Raw genomic sequence first — 13185 nt, 5'->3', positions numbered from 1 at the left:
CTGCATTTTAATTTCACTTGCCTATGAATATTTTTGGACAATTCCATTTATCTACCCTCCTGTCTTTGAATCCCATTTCGCTGCTGTTTTTTCTTTAAAAATTTAGTTTCCATGGGATACTTCAAGTTTTCTTCCTTGGTACTTCTATTTCAGTTTTACTCATTTGGATTGTGATGCAACTTCTCTGAGTCACTATTCTCAGGCACATGAGCATCCATGCTGGCAGGCAAATACATTGATACAAAGCAGCTATTTTTTACTTTCACCATAACTAAAAGTAGGAGGAAAATTTGATTGCAAATAGCCTCAGTCCAGATTAAATACCGATCCCTGACTTCAATTAGTTTGTGATGTTTTGAGAGTTCTATATTTAGCCAGGCTGGTAGCTGGACCACACCACAAATTTGGCGTCTGTACACCTGTAAAAATGTTTCCTGAAGACTTCCATACTGGTCAGTCTCTATACGTTAGAAAAGCCTTATTCCCTGGCTACTCTCAAATCCTGCGTGTCCTTCCCTGGCTACTCTCAAATCGCTGCGTGTCCCAAATGATGCCCAGCTTCACTTCTCTACATGACTTTGGCTCTCCCTCAGGTTTTTCTCAAAGAGTATGGTCTGGTATTATTCTGACATCTAAAACATAATGGCTGCATTTAAATAGAAAATTTCAAGGTGAACAAAGTTATCTGTAAGTAAAGTTCTGCTGTCTGATCCATCTGCATCCAAAGCCGGTCTGCTAACGAAACAATTTTATGTATCTTGTGCAGTTTCTAATGAATTCACTGAAATCACCAAACAGACTGGCTGACGTTTTCAAGGCTAGATAGAAAAATCTGTGACTAAATCAACAAACTAATTTTGAAAATGACAATCCTGTTGTTCAAAACACATAAATACAGACAAAAATAACGCACCCCAGATTCTGCAGCGTCCCGTGCTCAGAGCAGAACCCTGAAGTCTGTACAGGGTATGTTTGCCATCAGCACAAAACTCGGACAAGGCTTTTCCAGCACTCCCAGGCTTGACATCCCAAGTGCTTTTTATTCATTATGTTTTTTTTCTCTCCAACTTTCACAAGATACAGTGAAAACTGGACCCTCAGGTAACAATGTGCTCTGAAAGAGGGACAAATACAGTGTTACACTGCCGGTGGAGCATCCCAGCAGAAAGCACATGCCTTGGAGTGGCGATTTCCCTTTGTGTCTCCGCACTGGCCAGGGTAAGGCAGTAAGCAGGGCCGCCGGGCGCGTACGCTGCCCCTGTCCCGGCAGCTCGGGAGGAGAAGTGGAGACACGGCTGTCCTCTCCCGCTACCTCGTCATACTCTCCTACTGCACCGTCAGGGGCTTATAGTAACGTGGAGCCTGTTTTCGCGCCTGTGCTGGAGGGAATGCTGTAGGAAGTCAGCACAGGGAAATTAAGGAGCAGCTTGTGGTTTTTTGTCCCCTTTGGTGCCGGAATCGCTGGGGAACATTTTGGTGCCAAAAGACTTCGCCAGGAACTGTTCTGATTAACATAAAATCCCATTTTTATAATAGATTAGTGATAATAATCAAAGCTAAAGTTCTGGCGGAAATCTGAAGTTCATAGTTTTCAATTACTAAGACACATTTCAGTACTAATGACACATCAAATTGAATTCTAACCTCATGAAGATGTAACAAGCTGGATCTGTCAAGCAGAGTTAAAAATACAGGGTGATTTAAGAATATTCAGAACATAAAATGGCTTTTCTATATCTGCTTTTAATGAAAAAAATACTGTATGAATAGAAATGGAGGTATAACAAAGGATTTTCAATTGATCTAGGAAAATACAGGGATAAATAGAGCAAGTAAAACTAACATTTTACTTCCAGGTTATTTGTATATCACGGAACTCCTGTCCCTACTTACAGCCACTTGTGTTTCAAAACAGACCGGAAAATAAGAACAAAATTCCTCACAGTAAACTAACATTTTACTTCCAGGTTATTTGTATATCACGGAACTCCTGTCCCTACTTACAGCCACTTGTGTTTCAAAACAGACCGGAAAATAAGAACAAAATTATCCTCACAGTACTTTTACCGACATATTCTCAGTCGAAACTATGATGGTAGTATTCATACATTAATTTTTCATTTCTTGCATGCCAAAAAGTACAATAAAAAGACTCTCCAGCTATCTTTATGCTTGAGGAAGGAAAGTTTGACCTCATCTGTTTCCTTTTAATTTCATAACTTGCAAATTATTACTGGCAGTACACTCGTTTGATAAAAAATAATTACGCTACTTCCATTTTTAATGTGCAATTTCTCAGATTTTATACAAGAATGTAAAGTTGACATGGGATAACAAAGTATAGTTTCTACCCATGAGGAGATCCGTTTTAAGATAACTTTCAAACACTTTAGGCACGAGGAAAATAATTAAACAAATCTTCATCAAAATAAAATTAACATACATGTATTCCATATATTAACATTGTCCCTGCTGTATGCCTTAGTATGGTCCAAATTCCCAACACAGAGACTATTTATATCATTTTCTAGTGTGTCCATATCTTCTTAAATTGGAAGAAATATGTTTAGAAAAGAAACCTGATCTACTAGAACATATAATGGGGATAGATTAACTTCAATTATGTTACTTGAAATAAAATATCCATTATATAATGGATGAAATATCCATTATATTAAGCTACTGGCTGGCAAGCATTTAATCAAATATAGACTTCTACATACTCTGTAGTAAAGTATTATAACATATTAAACAGACCTTTATTCTAAAATCTCTTTCCAGCACAGGACCAATCCTGTATTAACTGCCTCACATAAGCTAGTTGAGAGTTATGAGGACCCCTGTCTTTTTTGGTACTGTATTCTGAGCTTTTCCAGTTGCTCTACACACTGCGTCTGGGCCAGCTTCAGTGTTCGGTTCTCCTCTGTCAGTTCTGCGTACTCCTTAGCCAGCTGAGCAGCATCCATGCTTTCTTTCTCCACTTGTTCCAGCCTGGCAATCAGCTCCTTTCTGACGATTATGAAAAAAACCAAAGATTAAAAACAGCGGCATGCAAAGATTTGTCGTCGTGTGTTAGCTTAAAGCGGGACTATGGGTTGAGCTATAGCTTTAGCTATAGCTATAGCTGAGTACGGTATTACTTGAGCTCTTGTGAAACAGAGGCCTAGAAATTTAATTTGTTAGAGTCCTTCTCCCTTTAAAAGATGAAGCTGCCAAAACCTCTGATTTGTTTGCTGAACAAACCTGTCTCTGATAGGTTTGCTGTTCAGTGACCAAACCTGCAAAATGCTGAGGACCTTCAAGTATCTCTCTAACTTCAGTAAGAAAGAGTTGAACATGCAGTTCACGGGGGAGAATCAGGTTCCTGGAGACCGCATGCTAATATTTTGCCTGAAGAATAACGATTTATTTTTCTCTCAATACCAAACATTTGAAAGTGAGCAAGGGTTTTTTTGTGCGGTTGGTTAGCTTTATCGGTACATTCTGTGGAGTGCACCTGGTTTCCTTTTCTCTGCTACAAAGAAAAACGATTCTAGTAAATACTGGGCACGTGAATCTGAACCACATATATTGTACCTGAACAATGTGTTTATGCTCAGACCTTTGCCCTGCTGCAGAGGAAGAGCGCTAGAGCTGCAAACCTGACCCCTCCTGGTCTTTTTAAGAACAGACGCAGGAGGATTCAAGCTGTTGCTTCTTTCTGGATGGAGCCAACACAGTGCCCTGTATTCCCAGAGCTGGCCAGGAGCTGGAGTCTCCTGTATAGTATCAACTGAAATTACCTCAGCAGAAGTTAAGATAAAAGAGGTCTTAAAACACACTGAAGGCATGAGTAACTCACGGGGTATCTAATCGCTCTCCACTTAGTTACCCAGCAGGCTAGCCTGGCCTCTGCTTTTTTCCCCCTTTGAGTCAAATCATTTATTCACCCCTGCTACAGGAAGTCTCTTCTAAAAGGTTCTTAGTTCTTTTGATCATTCTATCTCAGAGATTAGTTAATCTTTAACTGTTCATAGCCCTGTGACTTTATTTCTCAGTCATGTCAAAACAATGCTTGTAGATCATCAGCGGGAAGATGTCATGCCTTCAAAGTGGATAGCTTTTGCCGCAGTCTTTAAAGGAGGGAGCCCTCTTGTCAAGCTAGACCAGTGCTTTCAGACAGGAAACTCCTACAGATTAGTAATTCTATCGCCACAGGTCAAAGTATTCATGAAATGTTAACATTCAGTATTTGCTGATCACTTGCATTACTTATAGCTGCAAAACTACCACTTGCAGCAGCAAAACTGTAAGCACCTGGGTTTTGAAAAACACTTCTATCATCCGGCCTTCTTTTAGGATCAGTTTGGTCTTCCTCTGTCTTTACTACAGCTTTCGGTGATAGCACAGTTTGCCCATGGTTTAGCTGACTGTTTGCAGTCACAGTTACTGCAGTTCAAGGAGTCACAAGTTAGAAGAGGCCCCTGGCACACTCATTTCTCCCAGCTGTGTTTCCCATTAAAAAAAAAACAACCAGAAGGGAAGAGTTAGCAGCCATTACAGCAATTTTAAATCATCCAAAAGTCACAGTATATAGAAACCCTCCCGTAGCTAAAGATGTTGGCTTTGTTTTATACCACTGAGATAATGCATAGCAGCTATGCTGCAGCAAAGCCTCTTCTCTTTCCTTGCACCAGGTGAAAGGTGTATTCAGTCAGGTCTTCAAGAGAAAATATCAAGTGCATATTTTTGTTCAGCAGAATTCTATTAACATTTGGCACAATACAGTTGTAAAAAATTTAAAAATAGCAAGCCATTCATTTCTCTTTGCTTGGGCCATGCTAGATCAACCAATTTTCAAATTGGCCAAGATGAACTGATCTTGCTAGACAGTTCGATATTCCAGCTGTTATTAATGGGACTACAGGCCGCAAAGGAGTAATTGCATGTATGTTTTAGAGAGTGAGAAATGCATTTAGGGACAATGAGATTTTACAAGTCCAGCAGCTTTAATCACTTCAGTCTCTTAGGGCTTCCTCTTGAAGATTTTTGTCTCTTGGGACCAAAAGAGAGTTTCAGCAGTATTTCTCTGCAATTATTCTACTGGTGCGATGCTGGACTGAAGGATTCAATTAAGCTCTTTCAAATTACAGACTGTTGACTCAGAAGTGCTCCAAACAAATTAATTCAGAATCATTCTTCCTTACTTTTCTTACACTTAGGAGGTTCTTAAAGGGAGATGCAGTGAACACACTAAGAAGTAATCAGCATCTTAAAAGCCGGTAAACCTCTTCCATGGGGACTTTCAGTACGTGTAAAAGAAAGGTACTAACTACTCTTTTTGGACTTGAGCCAGGAGCGGCACAGACAGACAGTGTGCAAACTCAGACAGCTCTATTAATGAATGTCAGTCCTGATTTGATAAGATGAGGCTATGTGCACACACGGCTTTTGTGCTGCCCTCCAGTAATACTCAAGCAGCACAGAAACTTTTCTTTTCCCTGGGATTTAGCTTTGCTATTAAATAAAATATAAATGCATTAAGATCAAAATACACTCATTGCTGCAGTCCACACTCTAGGACCTCTCTCGCAGAAAGCAGTTTCCTTGCACTGAGGTAGTAAAATTGCCCACTTCTGAGTCAGCAGAACCTACTTACTCCCTTCCCATCAGGATCAACACCTGTTTACAGGGTAGGGTGATGTTTCAGGCAAATACTGCCAGCCTGCCACAGAGATCTAAAATTAGAGTACCAGGGAATTGCTAAATGTTATGAATGGTGTGGTTTACGAAGCTCACAAAAGGATGAGGACAGTAACTAACATTTGCTTCTGATCTAATCCAGGATTTGAACTTAGCTTCCAGAGGTTAAAGAACACCATACCAAGCTCTTGCACCATCTAGCCTTTGTTATGGATGCTTAATAAATAGATCTAGCACGGTGTAATCTGTGTTTTCTGTTAATGGTTACCCTGAGTTTAAATATTAACAGCATTGATACGGTATTTTCTCAAATGGTGCTGATGTACTTGAAGCTTTGAGACAATCTGTAAAGTACGCTTTAAGTGTTCTTTTTCGGGGAGGTGTTGGGGTGGGAAGAGAAGACCAGTGTGATTTGCATCATAAACCAATAAACCACAAGCCATACCAGAGCAGGAGAAAAACCCAGCGTGATCTTAGGGAAATTCTTTCTCTTGTCCTGGCCTTAATGACTGAGCATGCAGAGAACAGAGTTCCCTTACAGTAATATTCACAATTAATAAATACCGAGGAAAGTGACAGACGAAGCAGATGTATCTATCTGGAGGTAAGTGTATTGGAGATGGACTGGACACAAGGAAAACAGCTTCCAGAGTGCAGAGGCAGACTTGTCTTTCCCCCATTGTGAACAACGTATTCAGGATCATGCATCTGTTGTACTACACATTTCTTCCCAGCTAACATGTGTCTGTGTGTTCTGGTGGCCATAAGGTCATTCACTCTTCCCATATTTGACATGGCTTTCACGTCAGGAGGAATCGTGAGGCCCTGTAAGGTAACTGCTGTCTGAGGAGACTGCCCTTGCGTGTTCAAAGTCTACTAATTAATTTTTAAAACAATGAGACAGCCTGTTTTAATGTAAATGAAAATATTTCTCAGATGCCAACACATAAAAGGCCCGCAAGTATTCATCACTGCAATAGGGCAAGTTGAGGTTTCTCTTTGTATTAGGAAAGCTGTAATTTCCACTATTTGGCAAGTAACGTGTATTTTGGATACACGTGAGATGATGAAAAATCAGGTCTAGAATGGGAAAATTATTAAGATAAAAGGTTGCCTTTATGGTTTATACCAATATTTTTCTGCAGTACCTGAAAGTCTGAAGACTACTTGTCTTAACAGTGTTGAGAAAGACACTCCAGAAATAGTGTACCTGGAGAAACCATCTGGACTGGAGACCTTAGAAACAGTCCTATGGTCATAAGAGCATGCAAAAGCATACGGAAGGATCCCACAAAATTAAGCAGACATCTCCACTGCATGTCTACTGTAATATGTGTAAAAGAAAGAAAAGAAAACACATCCATGGCAAAGAAAAGGAGTGATCCTCAACCAGGTGGTGGTCAAATAATATTTTCTGGAGAGTTATATTAGAATTGTCTGGGGGAGGAAAAAGAGAAAACCAGCCAGTGCTAAGAATATAAGATATAGCTAGCAACCATGGCAACTCTAATATTTAACTACATAATCCAGGGTCATTATCTAGTAATAGCAATATAACAAGTGCTCAAAATAACCAGCCATCCCATCCCTTTCACCCAAACTTAGATACCCGAAAACATCTGTTATGGAAATACATGTGTGTTTCTGGAACATAAATTAAATTACATTCTGTGACCTAAATGTGGTGTGTTCTCGCTTCCACACCCTTTTCTTTCTTTTCGATCATGTCTCCCATTCCAGAGTGATTTTGTCCCTTGTACTACATATTGCTGGTATAAATGGGAAGAGTTTGAGTGAAGACAGCAAACAAAGCTATAATGATTTGTATTAGCAAAAAAATCTACCCAATGTTCTTTTAAATTCTTTAAATTTCTTGCTTCCATTTGTTTTCTTCCCGAGTAATTTCTTTTCCCTTCTTATTTGCTTTGTCCTTTGATTTTCCCTTTTTTGAACCTGCAACCTCCCTTTCTCTCTCACATTTCCCATTTTCCTGTGAAATAGTTGTTGTCTTCTCTCCCACTCCCAGCTTACTACATTCTCTTGCCATCTACGTTGCATACAAGAGAAAGGGGCAAATAAACTCTGTTCCTGCCCTGATGGAAAGCACCCTTGTCATTTCATACCACTGCCTTTCTATACTTCGGCCATACTTGATCCTCACGCTACCATGAGAGACAAGTCAAGCTAAGCAGAATTAAAAGCCTTTGAAAAGTTGCGAAAGAGTAAACGTTTTTGACTATTTTAAAACAATGTTATACAACTTTCTATTTCTTAAAGATGCCTCCTTTAGAAATATACCTGCATGCATTATTTCACGGATAAAAGGTTACACTGAACTTTGGAGGTTGGAACAAAAAGTGTTTAAAGTAGAATGAATACTATTCCATTTTTTGTTTTACTAAAAAGCTACAATACCTGTACGGACATTTTTGTCAGGTTAACTTAACATTATTTCCTCCTCCTAACCAACAAATCAAAAATATTTGCTCAATCCATTTTCCGCTATTTTCCTGACAATCATTGTCTTCAGTGTTCTGTGTGCACAGTGTACTACCAGTAGGCACCACAGGAGCAGACACTGCCAGGTGGGACTTGACATTTTAATTCCACAGGTGAGTTGATCTGTGGAGAGGAAGTTCAGAGCACTGGCAGGGGCACCATCCAACAGCACTTCTGGTTGCCTTCGGTAAAAATGTGCGCTGAAGACCACTGCACAAATTGTTGATTCCCATTACAAGGGATGAAACTCTATCTTTGTCCATTTTATCAAAATAATATTTAAAAGAAATAGACAATAGATAGCAGGTGTGTTTGGCAATTGTGAATCTTTATTCCCATACATTCAAATTCAAATGTAGAAGATAAAGACACCTGCCACAGGGGCAAATTTCAGAAAGCTGCAAACAGCTCCCTCTTTTCCATTTGATCATAACTGCTTTTGAGGCTAAAAGCTGTGCATCTCAGCAGACTTCTTAGAAAAGTCAAAGCATCCTTCCCTTCTGAGAATGGAATATTCCACACGCATGCCACCCCAGCCATTGTAATCCACTCTCCTCTTCATTCAGCATATGCTACCCCATAAACTTCCTTTAACTTTCAAACTGTAACCGTTGAGATCATTTTTAGATATAAATCAGTGATCACTAGACCAAAACTCTCTTTTGCTTCTTGCTTACTCCTTCACCTCTACACTTATACTCTCTTTCTATCTAGTTTTATATAAAAATCTATATAAAAATCAAGGTTAATGTGTTCAGGTTTTGTATGCTTACATGTGTGTAAAGGTGTATGTGTCCTAATAACTTTTTAATCCACCTTTCAATTTCAACCAAACTTCATGTGGTGAAGAGGTCCCAATTAGTTTCTGGAAGGTTTCATAAAAACAGACTGCTACAGAAAGCAAAGACATCCCAAAGGGGAAAGGCAGTACTGTGAGACCTCCTCCAAAATACTACAAAATGGAGAATCTACCTGGAGGGAGGGGTCATAAATAGTTCCCATCTGGAGAAAAAAAGCTTCAGTTGGCACTTGCAGCTTTTTAAACCTCAAAATTCTGTTATTACCACAGTGCACCAACCTGTAGGAAATTAAGCATCTTCAATCCCAGTGCTTGTAGGACCACTTCTTCAGATTAAGAGATCTGGAAGGTGGTGAAAGGTGCTGCACTGGTATTTGTCATGTTTAGGCATTTCACAGCTACACAGCATGTGAATATCTAGGCCACAAATATGTAAATAGAAGGCACATAGGAATCACAATAATATAATTCTATTTGCTGCCTTATTCAGCCACTCTTGTTTTAACATATGTTTACTGGGGCACGAAATCTTCTATCCACAGAACAGGTTCAGCAAAGGTAGTAGTGGTGGAAGCTTCCTCACATTGTTCCACTGTTGACATCCACTGGTGGAATGAAGGAAAATGCCAGCCTGAAGCCCCTTAATTCATCTAGGACAACCACTGCTGAGAGGCTGACTTCTGGGCTCAGAGGCTGATGAGGATAGTTTTGAGCTCAGGTGAACAATTTTGTGCAGGTATCTGCCATTTCCAAGGAGCAACATATTTCTAATTCAGCTAGTACCACAGACGCCACAGATAAATGAAAATGCATTCAAACAGCATTTTTTTTCATTCTAGTAAATGCAAAAATATATATGTAAGTCTAGTTTTCAAGGGCTCCAAGCTTACTTCATAAATGTGCATAACTGATTCAGGTATGTGACATAATAATAACCGCATTTACATTAGTAGACTCTAAAAACCAAATGATCTAAGGCTACCTTTTGAGTTTATATGTCTAAAATTAAGCACTTAAACAACCATTTAATATTTTATATTCAGTTTGGATTTTCAGAGAAGACAAATACACATGGTTTCCACTGAATTCACTTGGTTGCTAAATACACATGTAAGCAGCTTACATTAGATAATCAAATTTGACGAATCATTGCAAAATTATTTGAATTCATTATCTTCTCTACATCTTTTTAGGTATGTAACAGTAATAATAACGCATTTACATTAGTAGACTCTAAAAACCAAATGATCTAAGGCTACCTTTTGAGTTTATATGTCTAAAATTAAGCACTTAAACAACCATTTAATATTTTATATTCAGTTTGGATTTTCAGAGAAGACAAATACACATGGTTTCCACTGAATTCACTTGGTTGCTAAATACACATGTAAGCAGCTTACATTAGATAATCAAATTTGACGAATCATTGCAAAATTATTTGAATTCATTATCTTCTCTACATCTTTTTAAAAACACCAATTACTTTTGATTGGCCAAGTTTAATTAATGATTAATCAAATGGAAACACTGGGACAATGTAGTGTTAATCTCTTCTGGTTATTTTTTCTTCTTTTTTAACTTTTGTGCCAACCTGTCAGCCACTGAGTGCCATGCAGGTCCTACAGTGGGAGGGGATTTGTAGTGGGAAACCTCAACTAGTTCCGACACTTCAGGCAACAACTAACTATACTGTGCCTGTAGCCATCAACCCCGACAAAGACAAGTCTCACTTTCTTACCCTGCATAGTCTGGATTCAAGGAGATCTTTGGCTATCTTACTTGTAAGACTACAGGATTTCACCGGTTTCCCTCCCATCAGCTTGCTTCTGCAGCTGAAGACTCCCATGGATGCAAACTTGGCTGAACTGCATGGTCAGCTGTGCGAAGATTGCTATGAAACAGATACAGTGGCCCACCTTCTACTCAAAGCCCACTCTGCAACAGAGCTCTTTCGACCCCTGTTGCTATATTACAAATATTTCTGTTCAAGCAGCATTTGGAAGAATGACGGCGTGGTCTTCACTTTCACGAGAAGTCTCAGAGATCGACACTGAGGTAACTTTCCCTGAGGAAGGCAACACTGCTTGAAGTCACCTTCAGTGTGAATGTAAAAATAAAAAAGCATTTGAAAGCGAAAGTTTACTTAGCAGTAACTGTTATTCCTTGGGGTTGGCTGTCTGTTAAAAACTTTCACTACTCACCCTCTTTCCTCTCTCTGAATTTCTTTTTCGGGTTTCTTATGGAAAGGGACCGAGAGTCACAGAGTGCTCTTTGCCACTTAACAGTCATGCAAAGATGACAGGGGTATGAGTATAGGCCGTAGACAAGAAAAAAAGTCTCCAGCTTATGCACATTGGGTATGAACACCTAAAATGTCAATGTACATAGAGATAATGCAATGTACATAGAGATAATGCACCTCACAGAAAAATGTTTACTAATATTGTCAAGTACTCTAAACCTTACTGAGGATCAATTATATTCTTCATTAAAACGCTTAAAGTTAAACTGAAAAAAATATCCCTAAAACTAAAAAGGGGACTTGCACCAGCTGAACTAGATTGTTAAGTGACCTGGAGGCTGTTAATGAAGGTTTTAAGGGACATCTGTATAACTGAGGGCCCAGAGCTAGGACAGCTCTGTGTCCTTAGTGGTCCCAGTTGATCCTACGGACCAATGGCCTAACTGTTGTGCTGTACTGTGACCGTCAGGCAGAGGTATAAGGTCAGAAAATATCATGTGAAACCCTCATGTTCAAAACAGGATTTTACAAAGAGAATATACAACAGTAAATACTCTGGCAAAGTTACTCACTTTCTTTCTTCCAGCAGAGCAATTTCTTTCTTGACTTCATGGTACTCTTCTGCTATTTTGCAGTGCTGTTTGTACACCTGCATAGATTCCTTAGAGTCATGACAAGGAGGCAGCGGCTTTAAGAAAAGAAGGAGAAAAAAACGTATGTATACTGCTGTTGAATGAAATATTAGGAAAAAGCACATATTTTGAAAGATACAATATTTGTCTTAATTCCTGTGAGAATGCTTAAAGAAATTTTTTTTCACCCTAGGTGCAGGATACGGCCAAATATTCCTAGTGATGGCCTTTCACAGAAGGGAAAAAGCCACTTCCCTGCATAAGAATATGCATAAACTTTCAAACCTTGTAAGGATTTTCAGAACTTTCCTTGTCAACTTTGCAAAGTATCCCTAAAGATTGTTCAGAGAAAGATTTTTCTCCCTTACCTCCCTCTTTTTCAGCTACAGATAAGAATGCTAAAGTTGATGCATTGGTCAGACCCCTAAAATACATGAGCGTGTTTTCACTGCAGAAATTGCAGCACTGAGCAGAAGGGTAATTTGAGTGCAAACAAGCTCTTATTCTCCAATTCTGCAAGATGAGAAGAAAAGACATGGAAAGCTATTGACTAAACACTGTTTTTGTCATAGATGCAATGCTTCTTCCAGCTTATTACTAAATGGGACAGGACCATGAATTGGGACACTGGGGTTGATTCTGCTGGACGCAACAGGAGTTCTACTGCTGACTCCAGTGCAGCCAAGATTTCACGATAGGTTCTATCCCAGCAACGCCTCAAGCTGTAAGTAGTTTGCTCAAGATCATACTCAGTTTCTCCTCGTCTCTATTTCCTGTAGAAGAAGGGGACGTACTCAGTTAGCAGAAATGTTGTAAGGGTTCAATCAACTATATTTGCAAAGTGTTTTACATTTCCATGAGAGGTGCAGGTGAGATTGAGAGTTGAATGATGACAGGAATTTAAAAAAAAAATCAGATAAAAAAGACACGGTGAAGACAAAACCACTGTACCTCCTAACCTAAATACTGACATTATTGCAGTAAGATTTTAATTCTTTTTCAATGCACACTGGAGGTAATAAATACGGCAAATAAAACCACTCTGTCCTGAGTTTCAACCAAGATCTTGAAAATACAGTTTGGTTAGATGTCCGTGCTTTTTGTTCCTTAAAAAGAATGCAACTTAATTTAGGCTTCAGGCTTGACCGTCACATTTTGGCTATAATACTTTCAGGAAGTGTAGTATTTTTAAGTTATTAGCCATGAATCAATTGACTGTAAATGAACTCCAAATAGCAGGCTTGAGCCACCTGTTTGAAGCAAAAGGAAGCACTTAAAATAGTTCCTTTACTGTCCAGTTAAAGAACATCCAATTGCCTTTCACAATATAA

General features: G+C 39.1%; 1 protein-coding gene across 4 annotated transcripts in view; it reads right to left on the bottom strand.

The window, feature by feature from the left end:
- Positions 1-1954: 1954 nt before the first annotated feature.
- Positions 1955-13185, bottom strand: part of MAP3K7CL (MAP3K7 C-terminal like) — a 31579-nt gene continuing 20348 nt past the window's right edge. For all 4 annotated transcript variants that reach the window (XM_009282934.2, XM_009282936.2, XM_009282935.2 and 1 more), the window contains 2 exons: positions 11795-11910; positions 1955-3009 (listed from right to left, as the gene is read on the bottom strand). In XM_009282934.2, the coding sequence (XP_009281209.1) occupies positions 2829-3009; positions 11795-11910 (297 nt within the window). In that variant the 3' untranslated portion in view covers positions 1955-2828. The remainder of the gene's footprint in view (positions 3010-11794; positions 11911-13185) is intronic.

This window comes from Aptenodytes forsteri, unplaced genomic scaffold, assembly GCF_000699145.1.
Source record: "Aptenodytes forsteri isolate BGI_AS27 unplaced genomic scaffold, ASM69914v1 Scaffold2, whole genome shotgun sequence".
In the NCBI taxonomy this organism is placed as follows: domain Eukaryota; kingdom Metazoa; phylum Chordata; class Aves; order Sphenisciformes; family Spheniscidae; genus Aptenodytes; species Aptenodytes forsteri.
Note: the sequence above shows the minus strand (reverse complement) of the source record. Positions and strands in the feature narration are given on the sequence as shown.